Here is a 19,317-nt window from a genome sequence, read left to right as displayed (position 1 = left end):
GTTTTTTAGAAATAAATAAATAAAAAAAATGGAATATAAAAGTCATTTATTAATATTATTATCATTACTTTCCGCTGCAATTTTTTTCAGAAGCTCTTTTTTAGTAAAAGAATAAAAACTTTCTTTCCAGTACGTTCTAAGTTTTTGTAAGGTAGCACCTACCAGTTTGCCTGTGAAAATACGTTAATTTGCACCAAGTAAACAAAAATAAATTTTCATTGGTCAACTAACGAGTCTACCAACGGGTTTTTAGCCAGTAATAAAAACCACCAGCCAAAGTAAATTTAGTGAAACTTTATTAGTGCGTAAAATTTAATAATAATTATAGAAATATTATAAAGAAAAAAAAATAAAGACAAAACCACGTGGAATGCCGCAAGCAATGACGTCATTTCCCGAGACAGGAAAGTCGGGAATTTCAAAATCAATTAGTACCTGCGCACTTTCGGGATCACCTGCATTATGACTATTATTATTATTTTATTATTATTATTTATTATTATTATTATTATTATTATTATTATTATTATTATTATTATTATTATTATTATTATTATTATTATTATTATTATTATTATTATTATTAATTGTCACCCCAATAAAGCAAAAGTTCGTGAACAAAAAGAAGCTTCACTTTATCGACAAGCAAATCGGTGGCGTATTTAAAGCGTCGTCGAGAAACTTAATAAGACTTTTTATTTGTTTATTTATAATAATAATAATACCGATAACAACAATAATAATAATAGTAATAATAATGATAAATAATTCTGCACGTTTATTTTTTTCTTCAAAGAGAAAGTCTTTGAAAGCGTCGCGATGTTGAAGAATAAAAAGACCTTCAAAGCGTATATAAAAATAATAAAGATAAAAACAGTAATTATAATAATATTATAATTATATTAAGATAATAATAATAACCTAAATTTTTTTCATTATTAGACAGATTCCAGCGTCTATGGACGCAAAGAAAATCCTCTGACGTTTCTAATCATATTATTAAAATATAATAATAATAATAATAGTAAGTAAAAGGGGTGGACCTAATAAAGATACCAACAACGACACCGGATTGGAGGAGAAAATGGAAACAGTGGCCAATGAAGTAAGCCTGTTGCGATTAACCAACTGAATGCACTCGCAAACCTAAAAAGTAATTATAATAACAGTAGTAGTAATCATAATCATAAACAATAAAGCAATAAAATAAAAATAACAAAATGCAAAAACGAACCATATCTAAATAATGCACCAATGAAACATTATAAAAAACCTACGCATTACACAATAAGAAAGTTTTAAAAAAGAACCCAATAACTTAGCAAATAGGAAAGCGTTATAATTTTACAAAACGAATGCCCACGGTTAAGCGCAGATGATTGGGTAAAATATTTAATATAACAAATATAATGAAAAAAAAATTCCATTAACCCCGCAGTCAAACATGCACTTCATAATATTAACGTTTCGCGGGCCGGTTAGTATTTTTTGAAGTTCGTTCCATATTCTTTCCCCTGAAATAGTTCCTGAATAATAACAATAACCATAATAATAGTAATGGTAATAATAATATTTATACGAAGTCCATTTTTTAAGTGCTCAATAGCGTTGATGATGTCTTCATCGTAGTCGTCTGTGAGAGACACGCGGCCGTGAAAACGAAAATACCGAAGAATTCTTAAGTAATCTTCGCATATTCTACGCATCGGCGAACCTTAATATTATTATTATAATTGTTAATACTATTATTATTATTGTGTATAACAACGAACCAACAAACCGGATAATGCCAAGCTTTAAATGTTCTCTTCCATTAAAATAATCATAAAGGTAACCATCAAAACTACAATAATAATAATAATAATAATAATAATAATAATAATAATAATAATAATAATAATAATAATAATAATAATAATAATAATAATAATAATAATAATAATAATAATAATAATAATAATAATAATAATGATAAACGCCTCAAACTCATTGCGTTAATAGTCAAGTCTCTTCTTTCAGCATCCAAACGCCAATTCTCCGTAAATTCTACAACCGCGTGACGGCCGTCACATGCTTTTACTCGTTATTATTAATAATAATAATATTATTATTTATTTATGCCTATATCGGTACGAAGTGATGTTATTTCATAAGTTTGTTTAGAAACTAATGCCGTGATGGTGCCGTGCTATAGTAAATTTTAATAATAATAACAAGAAATAATAATAATAATAATAATAAAACCTGAAGACCAGTTTCATAAAAACGAACATTTTCGCTCTTGAAAAGATCAGAAACCTTTTTTATGTAATAATAATAACTTCTGATATGAATATTATAAAAGTTTTCTTTATAGTATTTAAAATAGTCTTATTTTGTGTAACAATATTAACGTTTTTTATAGTAACGATAATATTAATAATAAATATAAAGTACATAATAAAAGTAATGACTAAAAAGTGTAATATTTATAAAAAAGTAAAATTAATGGTTTTGGTATAATTTTCAAATATATTAATAATAATTGTTAAACTTATCTTAAACTTTATAATAATAATAGTAATAAAAGTTTCTTAACTTTTCTATAACTTTATAATAATAATAATAATATCTTAGTCTTTTTTATAAGTTTATAATAATTACAATAAAAGTTTCTTGTACATTTTTATAACTTTAATAATAATAATAATAGTTTCTTAAACTTTTTCATAACTTTATTATAATAATAATACTATACTGTTATAATGATAATAATAAAAACCCTATAAAGTTTCTTCCACTTTCTATACCTTTTTAATAATAATAATAATAATAACGATAATAATAAAAGTTAAAAGTTTCCTTGAACTTCACGTGCAACTACTTTAGAAAAGCTTTTAACTTTTATAATCTTAATAATATTAAAAAGTTTCTTAATACACTTTTTTATACTGTATTTAACTTTTACGATAATAATAAATAAAAATAATAAATAATATAATAATTAAATTTCATTTTTTTTAAGTTGGTAGAAACTTTTAACTTTTTCTTATTTATATTGCATTTCCTTAAACTTAAAATAATAAAAATATTTATAAGTAGTAAAAGTTTTAGTTTATAAAATTTGGGAAAGTTATACTTTGAAGTACTGTAAAGTAAAAGTTTAAGGCATTTTTATTATAAAAATAATATAATTTACATATAATTTGACACTTTTAGGTAAATTCTAATAGAAAATATTAAAGTTTATAGAATAATTTAGTTAGCAACAAAACTTTTTAACACACTTTTTCATTTATTAAGAAAAATAATAGAGAGCTTATACATAAATTTACTTTATAAGTAAAACCTTTATGTATATTTAATCAAAAAAAGTAAATTTTATATATTTTCTTTAAAAGTAAATCTTTTAAGTATTTTTAGTATAAAATAATAAAGTTTATATATAAATTTACTTTATATTAAAGATTAATTTATAAATTTTCTACAAAAAGGAACTTTTAATAATATATATACTCCAAAAGTAAAACGTTTATATATAAAAAAAAGAAGTTTATATATATAACTTGTGCGGGAGTGGCGTTGGTGGCCAAATCTACGTCACCAGGACATTTGTTGAGACAAATATCTCGAACGACTCCTAAAAAAAGTTAAAAAAACATTAAGAAAAATTTCGTATGAAAAATAAATAATCAAAATATACAATTATTATTAATAAAAAATACTATTTTTTATTAATAATCAATAAGAAAAGAAAAGTTCATAAATATTAATAAAATATCAATAAAAATATACTTTAAGTAATAATAATTGTAAAGAAAATAAAAAGAGAATAAATTAATAAAATATTCATAAATAAATATATTTTTTATAAAAGTTTATGGCAAAAAATATTTTAAATGCTTCCTAAAAAAAGGAGCTAAACTAAAAAAATAATATAAATATCGATAAAGTATATTTTATTATAATAATAATAAAAAGTGAGAAAGAATAAAAATAAAAATAAAATACTTAATAAACTTTTTTTTTTAAAGTTATTCATAAATATTGTGAACGACTCCTAAAAAGTATTGATAAGTAGTTTGCAAAAATATATAAATATTAATTTTTATAATAATAATTATAAAAATAGAAAAGAAATAAAATATTTTTTTTAATAATAATAATAAAAAATTATTTTTTATAATTATAACAATAATAAGAAAATAAAAAATTAATTAAAAAAATATTAATAAAATGTATTTTTCTATTCTATAAAAATAAAATCATAAAAATTTTTCATAGAAAACAATAAATTTAAAGAATAAGTAATAATAATAATAAATTTTTATGTCTATTATGCAATTGCTTTCTTTATGACTTTCTTGTAAAATTGTTAATAATATTTTAATAAAAATAAAAATAAAACTGTAATATACCAATAAATATTCAAATAATAATAGATTTTATTATACAAAAATATATAATAAAAAATGAATTTTATTATTGTTTAAAGAAATAATAAAAATATTATTAAAATGTTAACTTTACTATACTTTTTAAAATAAAATTTAGCAAACTTTTTATGAGATTTCACTAGAAACGGTTTATTTCGTTAAAATATCATTAAAATAAACGAAAACACATTTTTAATATAATGAAAGTTAATATAAAATTTAAAGAAGAGTAAGAAAATCCTTTTTTCTTCAAAAAAATTATAAAATATATGAAAAAGTAGAAATATTTAGAAAATATTTAAATAATAAAAAATAGTGAAAACTTTAATTTTTTCATGATATCAGTATAATATAATTTTTAGAATAATAAATTTTTAACTAATATTGTAAAGAAATATTAATAATAATAAGTAGTTCCGACAAAGAAAATCTAAGAATATATAAGAAACTTATAAATTTATATATATTATAAGTGTATTTAATATAAATGTAATAATTATTTAAAATTTTTATTTATTTATATAATTTTACAAAGAATATATAATGAATTATAAATTTTTGTCTTTTATGATATAAAATAAAATATCTATTAAAATGTTGTAAAAAGTAAAAATATTAATAAAACTTGATAATAAAAAGTAAATTTAATATTAAAAATACATGTTTAAGAACTTTTGCCGAATAATTTTTTTGAAAATAAAAAATTTGTATAATAACTTTTTGTAACAATAAAAATAAAATAATAATAATACTTTTCCAAAGAAAATGAAAGGAATATAATTATATATACATTATAATAAATATATATGAAATAATTTTACATAGAAAATAAATAAAAATAATATTGTTTTCAAAATATTAATAATATTTAAAAAAATAAAATACAAAAAAATTTTTAAATAATAAAAAGTTAAATATATCATTTATTTATTCTTTTAAATTTAGTTATAATAATAAATAATAAAAATAATAAATTATAGTTTAACAAAGAAAATTAATAAGTTTTATATTTCTTTTTAATATTAATATGTAATTATAATATTAAAAAAGTAAAAATAATAATTAATAAAAAATAATGAAATAATTTTTTTACTAATAAATTGAAATTTAGAATTATAAATTATTATAATAGTAATAAAAAGTAAATTTTTTAATAAAACAAAAATTTTAAATAATTAAATAGTAGTAATAAAATTTAATAAATATCTAAAATAAATAATAAAATTATAAATAATAAAAAGTAAATTTTTTTAATAATAAAATAATTTTATATTCAAAAAATAAAAAATAAACGAAAAAGCTCAAATAATACTTTTACGATAAAATAATTGAAAGTATATTAAAAAATTAAATGTATTAATAAAAATATAAATAATAAGTAGAAAAATATTTTTTTTAAAAAAATATTTAAAGTTATAAAATAATTAAATAATTAACTTAAAAAAAAATTATTAACAATTATATAATAAAATAATAAAAAGTATATTAAGAAATTATAATAACAGAAAGTTAATATTTTAATTTTTTTATGATTTTAAACATTTAAAAAAAATTATAAAAAATAATAAGAACAAGAAAAATATATTATAAAGTTTAAAAAAACTATTTTTTTTATTTTTCTAAAGTATTATAAATAAAATAATATTCAGATAAGTTGAGTAGATTTCAAAAAATATTTTATTGAAACAACAAATCTAATGAAAAAAGTTATAACTATAAAAATAATATTAAATAAATTATTAAAAAAAGTGAACCTGAAAAAAAAAATATTAATTTATAATAAAAATTTTAAGTAAAAGTAATAAATTAAAAAAAAAATTAAATCAATATAATTGATATTTTCTCATATTGTTATTATTTTTTTTTTTATAATACAATATTATATTTTTTTAATTTTCTTACGACTAATATATTTTATTATTAAAACTTTATACATATACCGATGTTTCCTCTTAAAAAAAAGTAATGAAAAAGTTGATCTTCAATATTTTTGTTATGAATTTTAAAAGATTCAATACGCCCACAAAAATTAAGTATAAATAAATATAATGAATAAAAAAATTAATAGAAATAATAACTAAAAAAACTAATAACAGCTTTATAAAGAACATTAAATAAGAATAATATAAAATAAAAATATACAACATTTTTGTAAAGCAGTTGCTTATTATTAGTAGTAGTATTATATTAAATACTCTAAATTATATAGGAGCTACTTTGCATGGGGAGAAAGTAGACTATCTTAGAAAAGTACTTTACTTTATTATAAAAATAATATAATAAACTTTAGATTTTTATAGTAAACATTATTATAATAAAATAAAGAATTTATTATAGATATAAATAAATAGTGAACCTTAAAAAAAAAAGGAAAATAAAGCAAATCAATAATAACTAAAGTTGAAAATAATAAGTAATAAAATTTACATTTATTATAAATAAGAATAATTTAAAAATAGAAATAAGTAAGAATTTTTATAATAAAAAATCAATAATAATAAAAGTTGAAAATGATTAATAATAAACATAAAAATTTATATTTGTTATAAATAAGATATGGCTCTACAAAAATAATAAAAAGTAAATCTACAAAATAATATAAAAATATATATCAATAATAAAAATTGAAAATAATAATTAATAATTATAAGAGAAAAAGAAATAAAAATAAAACTAAATTATTCCTCAATAAGAAGTGATTAGTATAAAAATAAACCAAAAATATAAAATGTATAAATTGAAAATAATATTAATAGTTATAAATAAATTAATTAATAAATAATATTAAGTAAAAGTAAATTTTAGATACAAAAAAAATAATATAATTTGCTTTAAAGTAAAAAAAAAATTTATTATAAACCAAAAAAGCTATAATTAATAAAATAAAAATAAAAATAAAATTTTGTTTTATAATAAAAAATGTTATTTATAAAAATTTATACCTAAAATAAAAAAATTTAATAGATAAATTAAAAAAGTTTTGAAGTAAACATTTGTAATTAAAATCAAAATTTTATTTATAAATCATATGTTATATAATAAATATTTATAAAAAATTTCAAAAATTTAATTTATTAAAAAAATTGTAATAATTCCAAACAAAAATTTTATTAATATATCAAAAAAACTTTAGAGTATAAAAATTATTAATAAAATTTAAATCTGATGTTAAAATTTATTAAAAAAATAGAAGCAGCCTCCAACAAGTTTTAACTGAAAACAGTGATTAGTGAAAGATATTTTAATAACCGTTGATTGAAAAAAAAAAGTTATAAAGTAAAATTTTAGAATTACAATTAAAAATATTCAATAAATCAAAAAAGTTATAAAGTAAAATTTATAAATACAATTAAAAATAATTAATAAATTATAAGTTGTACAGTAAATATTTGCAAATACAAGCAAAAATTTAGTTATAAATCAAAAAAGTTATTATGAAAATATTTAATATAAATATCAAAATTTAAGTAATGAAACGAACTATTCAATAAAAACTTTTAGTAACATGTGAAAGAAAGAACATAAATAATTAAATAATTAGTATAATGATGATATTAATGATAATAATAATAATGAAACAAACTAAACACAAAAATAAAAACCATAAGAAATAATACTAATAATAAGAAAAAATATTATAAAATAAAAACTTTAAGCAAAACAAAAAATGCTCAAAATAATAATAATTATAAAAATAATAAATAATGAAAAAACTAAAAAAATAATAACTTTAAGCAACGCACAAAATGTTTAAAATAATATTAGATAATAATAATGAAACAAACCAATAAATAAGAATTTAAGCGAAATATCATTTATTTAATGTAGTAATTATGAATAAATAAAAGTTGATAATAAAAAAGTGAAGCAACCTCCAACAAGTCTTAACTGAAAACAATGCTCAGTAAATATTTTGTTCAAGTAAAAAAGTTGAGGATTGAGAATAGAATGAAGTCGGTGATTTTGCTCAGAATTGAGTGTATATTTATAAGCAGAATCATCGTGAGCCATTCTGCTGCACTATCAAAAGAGTCATAAATAAAAGAAGATTTTTAAAAATAATAATAATAATTAAAATTAAAAAATTGACTAGTAAAAGTTTTTTATAACAATAATTTTGTTTTAAATAATAAAAAATTTTTATAAAATAATAATTTAAAAAAAAAATAAATAAAGCTGATTGATAAAAGTTTTATATAAAAAATAATTTAGTTGTAAAAAATAAAGAATTTTTACAAAACAATAAAATTTATTATAAAAATAGTTAAATATTGACTAATAAAAGTGATTTAAAATATTGATTTAGTAGTAAAAAATAAAAAATATTTACAAAATTATAAAATTTATAAAATTTATAAAAAAAATTTAGTTTTAAAAAATTTGAAAAAAAATATTTGCAATATATTACTTTTTAAAAAAGAAATAACAAAAATAAAATTGACTAATAAAAGTTTTTAAAAAAAAATTAATTTAGAAATAAAAAATTTAAAAAATATTTCCAAAATATAATAAAATTTTATAAAACTTATAAAAAATAATAAAATATTTTTTACTTAAAAAAGTTATTAATAAAATAATTTTGTTGTAAATTATAAAATATTTACAAAATAATATATTTTAGTAAAATTTATAAAAATAACTAAAAATGACAGTTAAGTATATGAAATAAATTCTATAAAAAAAATTATAAATTTTTCATAAATTTGTTAAAAATAATAAAAAATATCTCCAAAATATTTTTTTTTAATTTTAATAATTTTAACTAAAATTAAGTAAATAAAAGTTTTTTATAAAAAATTAAAAATTAGTACTAAATTAGTTTGTAAAAAATAAAAAATATTTTTTTTTTAAAAAATTTAAAAAACCTTACAAAATTGATAAAAAATATTCTTCTAAAAATTTTAATATAACTAAAAATGAATATAAATAAATATAAATGGGTAATAATTAAACTGTGAACAATAATTTTCTAAATAATAATAATAAAAATTTATTAAACAAATATTTTTATTATTTCAAAAAATAAAAAAATTTCACAATAGTAAAAAAAAATGTTTCTTTAAAATTTTTTTGGTATAACTAAAAGTGGATATAAAATTCATAAATTATTAAAAATTTGGTTGTAAGTTATAATAATAGAAATTTATAAACATTATAATTTTTAATTTAAAAATAAAGGAAGTTTACAAAATAATAAATAAATTAAAAATTTAATTAGTTTAAAAAAATAAAAAAATATATTTTTAAAATTTTTACTATATAACTAAATATGAATATAAAAAATTATAAATTATTAATTTAGTTGTGATTCCAATAATTTTCTAAATAAAAAAAATAAATTTTTAATTGATTACTTAAAAATATGTTTAAAAAAAAGTTTTTATTGTATAACTGAAATCAACTTTTAATGAAAATTAAATAATAATAATCTAAAAAAAAAGCAATCATTTAGAAAATTAGTTGAAAAAAAATTATTAAAAATAATAATAAAAAAATTATTGCAATACTAAAACTTATTATAATTAAGTTGAAAAATTTATTATAAAATATTACTTTTTTAATAAATAATGGGGAAAAAAATTTGCCATTCAATATGTATAAACATATTTTCTTAAAATTAAAATCAATAAGTAAAATTAACTTATAAAAATTAAAAAAATTAACTAAAAAATTTAGTTATAAAAATCGAAAAAGTGTAATAAAGTTTATATAACATATTTTTTTAATAAAATTTCTTTTTTTCACATTTTATAAATTATCGATAAATTAGATGTAAAAATTATTATGTTTACAAAATTATTAATAAAAAATTATTTTATAAATAATATTATTATATTACAGAAAATGACTAAATAAAATTTAAATAAGAACGTTTTTTAAAATTATTTATTATTAATTAAAAAAAAATTTATTTAAAAAACTATATAATTATAAATAATTAATCAAAAAATTTTTTTTTACAAATTTATATATAAAAAAATACTTTTTGTCAAAACTTACGAAGTATAATCAAAATTAACTTATAAAAATATAAAAAAATTAAAACTATTAGAAATCTATACTTTAAAAAAATTGAAAAAGACAAATTTTATTAATTTAGTTATAGAAAAATAAAAAATGTTTCTAATAGTAATTAATTTTCAATTCATTAGTAAAACTAAATTTAACTAAAAATAAAAATAAAAAAGTGCACAAAATTAAAAATTTAAAAAGAGATTATATGGATAAGTCATTAAAAAAAAATCTAGAAAAAAAAATTATTTTACAAAATTTAAAAAATATACTTGAGATGTGCTAAAAAAACTTTTATGCAAGAAAAGTTGATGAATTTTCGTTCTGTATACAAAGCCTGTTTGTAGGTATTTTTTGAGATGAATTTAAAAAAAAGTATTAAGTGACTTGAAATCAAGTAAATAAAAAGTTATTTAAAATAAAAAATAATCATAAAAATTAAAATTCAAGTAAAATTTTTAAAAAAGTAAACAAAATGTCAATCAGAACAAAATAAAACCATAAAATTTTTAAAGCAAGTAAAATTTTTTAAAACTTGAAAAAAAAAAATTTTATAAACTGAAGTAAATAAAAAAGTTTTATATATATTAAAAATAAAAGTATATATACATTAAGCACAATACTCTTTTCAAAAGTAAAAAAACTTTATAAATTAAATTTAATATAAAACAAGATGAGTAATTTAAATAGTATCCAAAAAAAATGCCTGCTTTCTGCATAGCCAGCCACTTAGTCTTTATTATAAAAAGAAAGCCTTTTCTATGCTTCACATGTTGGTTACATTTAGAATTTTTATTAAAAAAAAATATTCATGTCTCTATCTCTACTAAAAAAACCAAATTACCGATTTTTTAGTTTATACTATGTGCGCTTTTTATTTTTTTAATAAAAGTAATAAAATTGTAATTAATTATTTTAGAATTTAATAGCAAAAAGATGTTTAAATCTTCATGAATATCAAAGCAAAGATTTAATGTCTCGTTATGGAGTTAACGTTCAAAAATTTGTTGTAATTAGTAATCCTGAAGAAGCTATTGAAGCTGCAAAAAGTTTGAGTATGTTTTTAGCTAAAACTAATTTTCTTAATTTTAAACAAAATATTTAACCTTTAAAGTGTTTTTTTTTAATATTTTTCTAAATTTATTGTTTATACTTTTTTTTATTTTTTTCGATAGTGTTTATGAATTTTTTTTATTCTCTTCTTTAATACTTAAATTATTTATGCACTTTTTAATGCTTCTTTTTATATTTTAATTTTAAAAAGTATTAAAGTGTTTATGCTTTATATATATATATTTTAAATATTTTATTATTAATATTAGCGCTTATGCACATTTTTAACCTTTTTGTAATTTTTTCAATAATTTGAAAAGTGTGTTAATGCTTTTTTAATCTTTTTCACCTTTTTTTAAGTAATTTTTTAAAGGTTTAATAAAATTATTTATAAACGTCATAAATTATTATAAATATATATTAAATAATCATAAGAAAAGTCAAATATATTCACTAAAAATTTAAAAACTTCTTGAATAAAATGTTTACAATTTTTTTTTTCTTATTACTACTTTATTATTTTTTTTAAAGATTATATTTTTTAATCTTTTTTAATATTTTTTTAAAGATGCTACGGAATTTGTAGTCAAAGCACAGCTTCATGCTGGCGGTCGTGGTAAAGGAACTTTTAGTAGCGGTTTAAAAGGCGGTGTTCACGTTACAAAAGAGTTCGTCTATTTGTAGATTTTTATTTTTCTACACAAATTTTATATTTAAAAAAAAATTAATTTGTTTTATTAAATTTTCAATAAGCTAAAAATTTTATTTAAAGGAATTAAGTTACTTTTTTTTCATATTTTTACCTAAATAAAAATAATTTTAATTAAATTTTAATCTTTTTTTTTTGTTAAGCATTACAAATTTTGTTGCAAAAAAAATTATTTCAAAAGTAATATTACAATATAAAGTCAATATTTTCTTTTTTAATTTAATTTTTAAATAATTGATTTTAATTTTTTTTGAATAATCAGCGTTAAAGATTTAATATTTCTATGCGAACAACATGTTAATACAGTATGCTTATATTTTTTTTTCTTTTTTTTACTTTATTTGCATTTATTATAGTTTTTACTTTACTTGTTTTACTTCCTTATTTTCTTTTATTCAAATTAAATTAGTATATTTTAAATTGAATTTACTTTTTTTCTTAATATTTTTCTTTTTTGATATAATTTTATATTTAATTAAAAATTCTTTAATCTTTATAATTTACGTGTTTTTCTTTCTTATTTTCATCTTATTTAAACTAAATAATTAGTAAATTTTTAATTTTTTGTTACTCAGATTGGAAGATTCAAAATTCTTAGTGAACAATTTATTTTATTGTTACTATTACAGTTTGCTTGTTATATTTTTATTTCATTTTTTTAATATATTTAAATTTGATTTAAACTTATATTAATTAGTAAGTAAATTTATTTTTTGTTAAACAGCTTATATTACACCCCTTGAACAATTTATTGAATTATTATTATTACGGAATTATTATTATTACAATTTACTTTTTTTTTCCCCGTATTTTTGGTTAGCATAAAACTTTTAAGCGAACAATTTATTTTATTATTATTGTCTTTATTAGAATTTACTTGTTACTCTTTTGAAATTTCTATATTTTGTCTAAACAAATTATTTTAAATTTCTTGATTAGTAAATTTTTATTTTTTTTTGTGAATCAGCATTGAAGAAGTGAAATTTTTATGCGAACAGATGCTGGGACACAGGCTTGTTACTAAGCAAACTCCTATAGAAGGAATTTTAGTAAAAAAAGTGATGGTCGCCCAATCTTTTGGTGCCGCTTAAAAAATTTGATCTCAATTATAAAAATAATTATAAAATTAAATTGACTTATTTTTATTATTTTTGAATTTTGATATTTTTATAAATTTTTAATGGGGAATATTTTTATTATATAACTTTTATGAACTTTTATAAATTTGGTTAAAATTTTTTTTTTGATTTTTATTATTTAAATTCATTTAAGATTAATTTTTTTATTACTTACTATTTTTAAAAACTTTCAAACGCGAGAAATTTTTTTGTTACAACTTTTTGAAAGTATTTATTTATTTTTTTATTAAAAAATTGTAAAATTTTAATTATAATTTTAATATTTTCTATTTCTAACATTTTTATATATAAATAATTTTTAAGGCGAGAAAATTTTCATTATACAAATGTTTGAAGATATTTTATTCATTTATTATTATTTATTTTTTCTTTTTATGTAGACATTACATTTTTTTACTATTAAAATATTTACGAAATCTAAATTAAGATTTAATTTCTATTATTATTGTTTTATTACTACCTTCTTTTTTTATTCTTTGTAATTTTTAACGAAGAATTTCTTTAATATTTTTATATATTTATTTATTATATATTTTTTTTATTTTTTTTTGTAGACAAATTTAATTTAAGATTTATTTTTTTATTACTAATTTTTTATTCAAATAATTTTAAACGAGAGAAATTTTTTAATATTCAACTTTTTAGATGTTATTTTTTATTATTACTATTTTTTTATTTTTTATTATTATTAAGAATTTCTTAATTTGAAATTGATTATAATATCAGGGAAATTAATTTATTATTATTATTATTTGGTTTTCCTTTAATTTTTTAAAAACTGTTTTTTTTGTATTTTTTGTTAAGTTTATTTTTTATAAAATTTAAGTGACTTTATTTTTTATAAGGAATTTGGTTTGCTATATTTTTGTGCACCAAAAAAGTTTTTGTTATAATTATTAATCCTGATTTAATATTTTGAAGCAAGTTAAGCTTTAAATTTAAAACAACTTTTTATACAAAAAAAAAATTAAAATTTTTATTATTTATTTTATTTTTTTCTTATTAACAATTCACGCTAAAAATAATATTATAAGTAATATTAAAGAATTAAACGATAATAAAGTAGTAAATTTAATTTATGAATTTTATTTTTAGTAATAATTGTTTATATATTATTATTTTATATATATAAATATTAATTTTATTATTTTTATGAAAAAACTAATTTGTAAATTTTTATTTAGTCGTTATTACAATTGACTTTACTGGACATTTTTATACTACTTTGGAGAAAATTGTTTCTAAATATTTTCAAAATCTCTTTAACTTTTTCAACTAAATTTCGGTAAATTTCGTATTAAATAATAATTTTTTTTTATTTTTTTTAGGAGAAATTTTGCAAGAAAATTATTTTGCGATCGTTTTAGATCGCAATTACAACGGGCCAGTAATGGTCGCCTCTCCGGAGGTCTTTTTTTAATTAGTATAATTATTATTGAAATTTAAATATTTTTCTTATTATTATTATACATAAAAATTTTGTTATATATATCGTAATTACTTATTATTATTGTGTAAAACAAAGTTTATGAATGATAACTATAGAAATAGTAATAATAATATTATTAATAAGATACTTTCTAGGGCGGCGTGGACATTGAGCACGTGGCCATGAGAGCCCCAGAAAAGATTTATAAGGAACCAATTAATCTTGCAACAGGACCAAAAGTACTTTTTTTGTTTTTTAGTAGCAACTGTTATCTTTTAGAGCTGTTTTTTACAGAATAATAATAATAATTATGATTAGAAAAAAATAAATTTAAAATTTATGTAAACAAATTAATTATAAAAAGTTTTATAATAAAAAGTAAATATAAAATTATTAATATACAATATAAGAAATTTATAATAAGGAATTTAACATTTTTTATTATTACTATATTATTTGCTGCTCTTTGTGTAAATTATCACCAATAAAAAGTATAGTAAATAGCTTAATTGATATTTTTTCATGGACAATATGCTTTTACTTATTTATAATAATAATTATTATGAACTTTATTTAGTACAAAAACTTTTTTTTTTCATTATATTTCTTGCTAGCAAGAACAAACCTCAAGACTTGCTCGTTTATTAAATTTTCAAGGAGAACAAGTTGAAGAGGTTTTGGAATTCCATATAATAAAATTTTCCGAATTTTTTTTTGATTGGTTACTATAATTAAATGCTTCCTTACTATTTGCAGCAAATTACATGTTAAATTAGTAAAATAAATATAATTCGTAAGCTAAAAAAATTTTTATACGTTTTTTTATTATAAAATTACCCATATAGTCCACGTGTTTATCCACGTGCATACATTTTTATTTGTTGGTACTTAACTTTGAATAAAAAATTTAATAGAGTTCATTCATTATATTATGTTATAATTATTTATAGTATTTTATTTTTCATTGTAACTAAAAATAACTATTTTCTATTGGTTATTATTTTTTATACAAAACATTTTTATTAAATTTATTAAAGCTTTTTATAGTTCTCCAAACTTTAACTTTTGCTTTTATATTATTATTAATTTACATAGAAAACTACAATGTTTACTTGTCATAATATATATAAGTTTTATTTTTATTATAATTATTATTCACTTTTTTTTTTGCTTAATATTTTATTTTTCCTAATAAAAAATAAAATTTAAAAAAATATTATTATTGTTATATTAAAAATTTTTTTAAGGCGCAAAAGCAAATGCTTTTTTTATATAAACTATTCCTTGAAACTGACGCTACTCAGCTAGAAGTTAACCCTTTTGGTCTAACGCCTTATGGAAAAAGTTATTATTATTATATATAATTATTTTTTTTATTATTATTTATTAATAATATTATTATTATAGTTGTGTGTTTTGATGCTAAAATAACTTTTGACGATAACGCGTACTTTCGTCAAAAGTTTATATTTGGGATGAGAGACACCGGAGATTCTCGCGAGGTATATTTATTATTACTATTATTATTATTAACATTATTGTTGTTATTATTATAAGAATGAAGCCGAAAAGTACGGCCTGAACTATGTAAGCTTAAAAGGAAATATTGGTTGTATGGTTAATGGCGCCGGCCTGGCCATGGCTACTATGGACCTTATAAAACTGAATGGTTATTATTATTATTATTATTATTATTATTTATTATTATTATTATTATTATTATTATTATTATTATTATTATTATTATTATTATTATTATTATTATTATTACTATATCAGGAGGAGAACCCGCGAACTTTCTGGATCTTGGCGGAGGCGTTAACGAGGAAAATGTTGGAAATGCTTTGAAAATTCTTATTAAAGACAAAAATGTTTATATCTTTTTCACTTTGAATTTATTTCATTATTTTTCTGCCTAATCAGATTTGGTATAAATCTACTAATCGGCTTTAAAATAATTATTTTACTTTAAAAAAAATTATTACGAATATGTTAACGACTTTTTTTTTTATTTTTCAAACTTCTTATTTTCTTCTGTAAATTAAGTACTATAAATCAATAATTTTTTTTATAAAATTTAAATTATTATTTTTTTGCTTTGATTCGACTGGTTATGAAGACAAAACATTAAAAAAATGAACGCCTCTTATTGATTAAGTAGGTATTAATTCGGCGTTTAGTTATTGTGTAATTTTAAAAAATGGAGCCCAGGAAATATACTTGTAGTAAAATAAATTATAAAGCGGTTTTTACGAATGTTTTTTATTTTAACTATAAACTACCAAAATAAAAATAATTATGACCAATTAGTTTTGCAACGTTCAAAATAATATAAGCATTTTTATTGGACAATTTTTATATATTTTTCAAGTTACGAAGAAAACATTTTTTTCCTATAAAAAGTATTAATGAAAAAGTTTTTGTAGGTACATTTTTTTGTATTATTAAAACAAAAACTTTTAATAAAAAATTGAAAATTTAATATAAACCTTTTCAAAACACTTCTACTCCGCACACCGCGTGCTGGTCACAATTTTTTAACGGAACAAAAATATCTAAAACAGTTTTGTTTTTCCATTTAAAAGGAATACTCGAAAACTTTTAAAAGGTTTTAAAAAAAAGTTATTAAGAAAAGTATATGACGCTTTTGAAATGTTTATTCTTCCAACTTTTTGTATACAACTGGCCTATCATATTTATATTTTGCGTTGTGAAGGCTTTATTTAATAGACTGACTTGAATTTTTTGGGGATCTTTGGTAGCTTAATTTATTTATAAAACTTTTAGATGAATTTTTTTTATAATTGGAGTTTTCTCTTTGCTTATTTATTGTAAAACTCATTTTATAGGTTAGTTCTATTTTCTTGAATATTTTTGGAGGCATCGTAAATTGCTCTGTAGTGGCTAATGGCGTATTGAGAGCTTGCCGTTTTCAAAGTGTAATTCCACCAATTACTTTACGTTTAAAAGGTTTGTGGTTTGTAAAAGTTTTTATTTAAAATAAACTTTACTTTTATAATTTTATGAGGCACCAATGAAATGGAAGCAAAGAGGCTACTCAGCCAATCAGGATTCAATTTGAAACTGTTTGAAAATATGGATGAAGCTTCCATTAGTGCCATTAAAGATGCTTATTGCAGTGGAAACGCTTCTTGTGTTATTTAATAAAATGTGAGAAATAAAGTTGTTATATTTCCAAAAAAAAATCGGCGCTTTAAGTTTAGCTAAATTGTACTGTAAAGATAGATTTTGGTGTTAAGTTATAAAGCAGTCTACCAAATAATAGCCCTGCTTTCTTGGTTGGTCCTCGAAGTTCACGTGGGAACTTCTGTTCAATCTTCAATAAAAGTTTCTTTGATTAAATTTATACTAGTTGTGAGGCGAAACATGACCAAATTAGAAAATTTACAATCTTTTTACTACTGTAGCTTTTCACTTTTGCGTTATGCTATCCGTATTACTACCAAAAACTATTAAAATTTCAAAAAAAAAATTTATTGGGTCGTATTTCAAATTCCATTATAAATAATTTTCTTAGTTTTTTGCACAAAACTTTTTGTAAACCGAAGAAAACATTATATAAGGCTTTTTCTTGGCTATAAATTATTACCTTTTTTTTTCAGATTTATTTTCAGATATACGGCAGCTTTTTCGTTTAATCGAGCGAAAGACTAAAAACTTTTATCTTTAAAATAGCAAGTTGACGTCATGAAGTCCTTTTACTTTAGTATCAAGAAATTTTCTCCGTAAACAACTTTGCCCCAGCCCCCCACGTAGCCTTTAAGCGTTCTACCTAGCCACAAATTTCTGTCTTCGCCAGTCACTTCTTACACTGAGTACCCTCTTGACCGATAATTCTGGAGCCTGCAGCACTATATAGACCCGCATACGAGCCGTGGAGTAATGAGTTTTTTATACAAAAATGTCAAGCGAGAGAATTCTAAGCTGTGGTGCTCACAAACCTACAAAGTGGCGAAGGTAAGGTTGAACAGCCCGACTTTATAGCTTTCATTGTGCAAGAAGTGTAAACTTTTGTAGTTCCACAAGTTTATATATGCGTTTGGGCTACTATAGCGGTAAATCGACCTCTGTGGCAACTATTAATAGAGCCCTCAGATTACAACTTTAAATTACATGAACCAAAGTTATTACTATTATTGTAACTTAAACAATTGAGGTAGTAGTAATAATCAATATATTATTATAATTTTTAAAGTTATATGTTTTTATATAATAAAAATTTTACTAAATATTAATAGTAATAAATTTTTAGAGTTAATACTAGCCTGTAATAAAACTTATATACTTTATACTCTAACCGCAGCTAACCTTAACTTTTACTTCTATATATGTATAAAAAACAAATAAATATAATGTATTTTATATAACTTAATATATATTAAAATAAATTAATAAGTATATGAACTTAAAAAAAATTAAATAAAATATTACGGTTTTGTTATTTTTTTGTCCCTTACATATTTCCATTCTAACAAAATTTGTATAAATATATATATATATATGAAAAATTATATTAAATCAAGGATTAATCAAATATTT

The 19,317-nt window shown here is 18.1% G+C and overlaps 2 protein-coding genes across 2 annotated transcripts; one reads left to right on the top strand and one right to left on the bottom strand.

Moving 5' to 3' along the window:
• Window positions 1-42: 42 nt before the first annotated feature.
• LOC135145220 (CCA tRNA nucleotidyltransferase 1, mitochondrial-like) lies at window positions 43-11,076 on the bottom strand. Its single transcript, XM_064077337.1, has 16 exons — window positions 11,037-11,076; window positions 10,700-10,764; window positions 8,288-8,435; window positions 3,546-3,619; window positions 2,245-2,298; window positions 2,122-2,188; window positions 1,980-2,073; window positions 1,773-1,843; window positions 1,580-1,714; window positions 1,432-1,526; window positions 1,044-1,146; window positions 922-987; window positions 777-839; window positions 595-681; window positions 363-455; window positions 43-170 (listed from the first exon to the last, which is right to left on the bottom strand). Exons 3-16 carry the CDS (start codon window positions 8,424-8,426, stop codon window positions 43-45), a joined length of 1,269 nt encoding a protein of 422 aa, XP_063933407.1. The 5' UTR covers window positions 8,427-8,435; window positions 10,700-10,764; window positions 11,037-11,076.
• Window positions 11,077-11,400: 324 nt separating this feature from the next.
• LOC135145219 (succinate--CoA ligase [GDP-forming] subunit beta, mitochondrial-like) lies at window positions 11,401-17,922 on the top strand. Its single transcript, XM_064077336.1, has 12 exons — window positions 11,401-11,482; window positions 12,049-12,148; window positions 13,157-13,269; window positions 14,657-14,736; window positions 14,913-14,996; window positions 15,372-15,431; window positions 16,005-16,101; window positions 16,165-16,259; window positions 16,315-16,426; window positions 16,537-16,628; window positions 17,607-17,727; window positions 17,786-17,922. Exons 1-12 carry the CDS (start codon window positions 11,401-11,403, stop codon window positions 17,920-17,922), a joined length of 1,173 nt encoding a protein of 390 aa, XP_063933406.1.
• Window positions 17,923-19,317: the final 1,395 nt, after the last annotated feature.

The sequence above is a fragment of the Zophobas morio genome, unplaced genomic scaffold (assembly GCF_036711695.1).
Source record: "Zophobas morio isolate AGI-343-1 ecotype UQ-CSIRO unplaced genomic scaffold, CSIRO_AGI_Zmor_V1 ptg000133l, whole genome shotgun sequence".
NCBI classification, from domain to species: domain Eukaryota; kingdom Metazoa; phylum Arthropoda; class Insecta; order Coleoptera; family Tenebrionidae; genus Zophobas; species Zophobas morio.
This window is presented reverse-complemented; position numbering and strand designations above follow the sequence as displayed.

What these genes read in the sequence shown, in the direction of transcription:
- LOC135145220 (XM_064077337.1), bottom strand. Translation starts at nt 8,426, where the DNA reads ATGGCTCACGATGATTCTGCTTATAAATATACACTCAATTCTGAGCAA. An exon ending in TCAGTTAAGACTTGTTGGAG is followed by an intron (nt 3,620 to 8,287) that starts GTTGCTTCACTT and finishes AACTTTTTTTAG; the next exon opens with GAGTCGTTCGAGATATTTGT. An exon ending in TAATAATGAAAAAAATTTAG is followed by an intron (nt 840 to 921) that starts GTTATTATTATT and finishes TACGCTTTGAAG; the next exon opens with GTCTTTTTATTCTTCAACAT.
- LOC135145219 (XM_064077336.1), top strand. Translation starts at nt 11,401, where the DNA reads ATGTCTCGTTATGGAGTTAACGTTCAAAAATTTGTTGTAATTAGTAAT. An exon ending in TGAAGCTGCAAAAAGTTTGA is followed by an intron (nt 11,483 to 12,048) that starts GTATGTTTTTAG and finishes ATTTTTTTAAAG; the next exon opens with ATGCTACGGAATTTGTAGTC. An exon ending in TTCTTATTAAAGACAAAAAT is followed by an intron (nt 16,629 to 17,606) that starts GTTTATATCTTT and finishes CTCATTTTATAG; the next exon opens with GTTAGTTCTATTTTCTTGAA.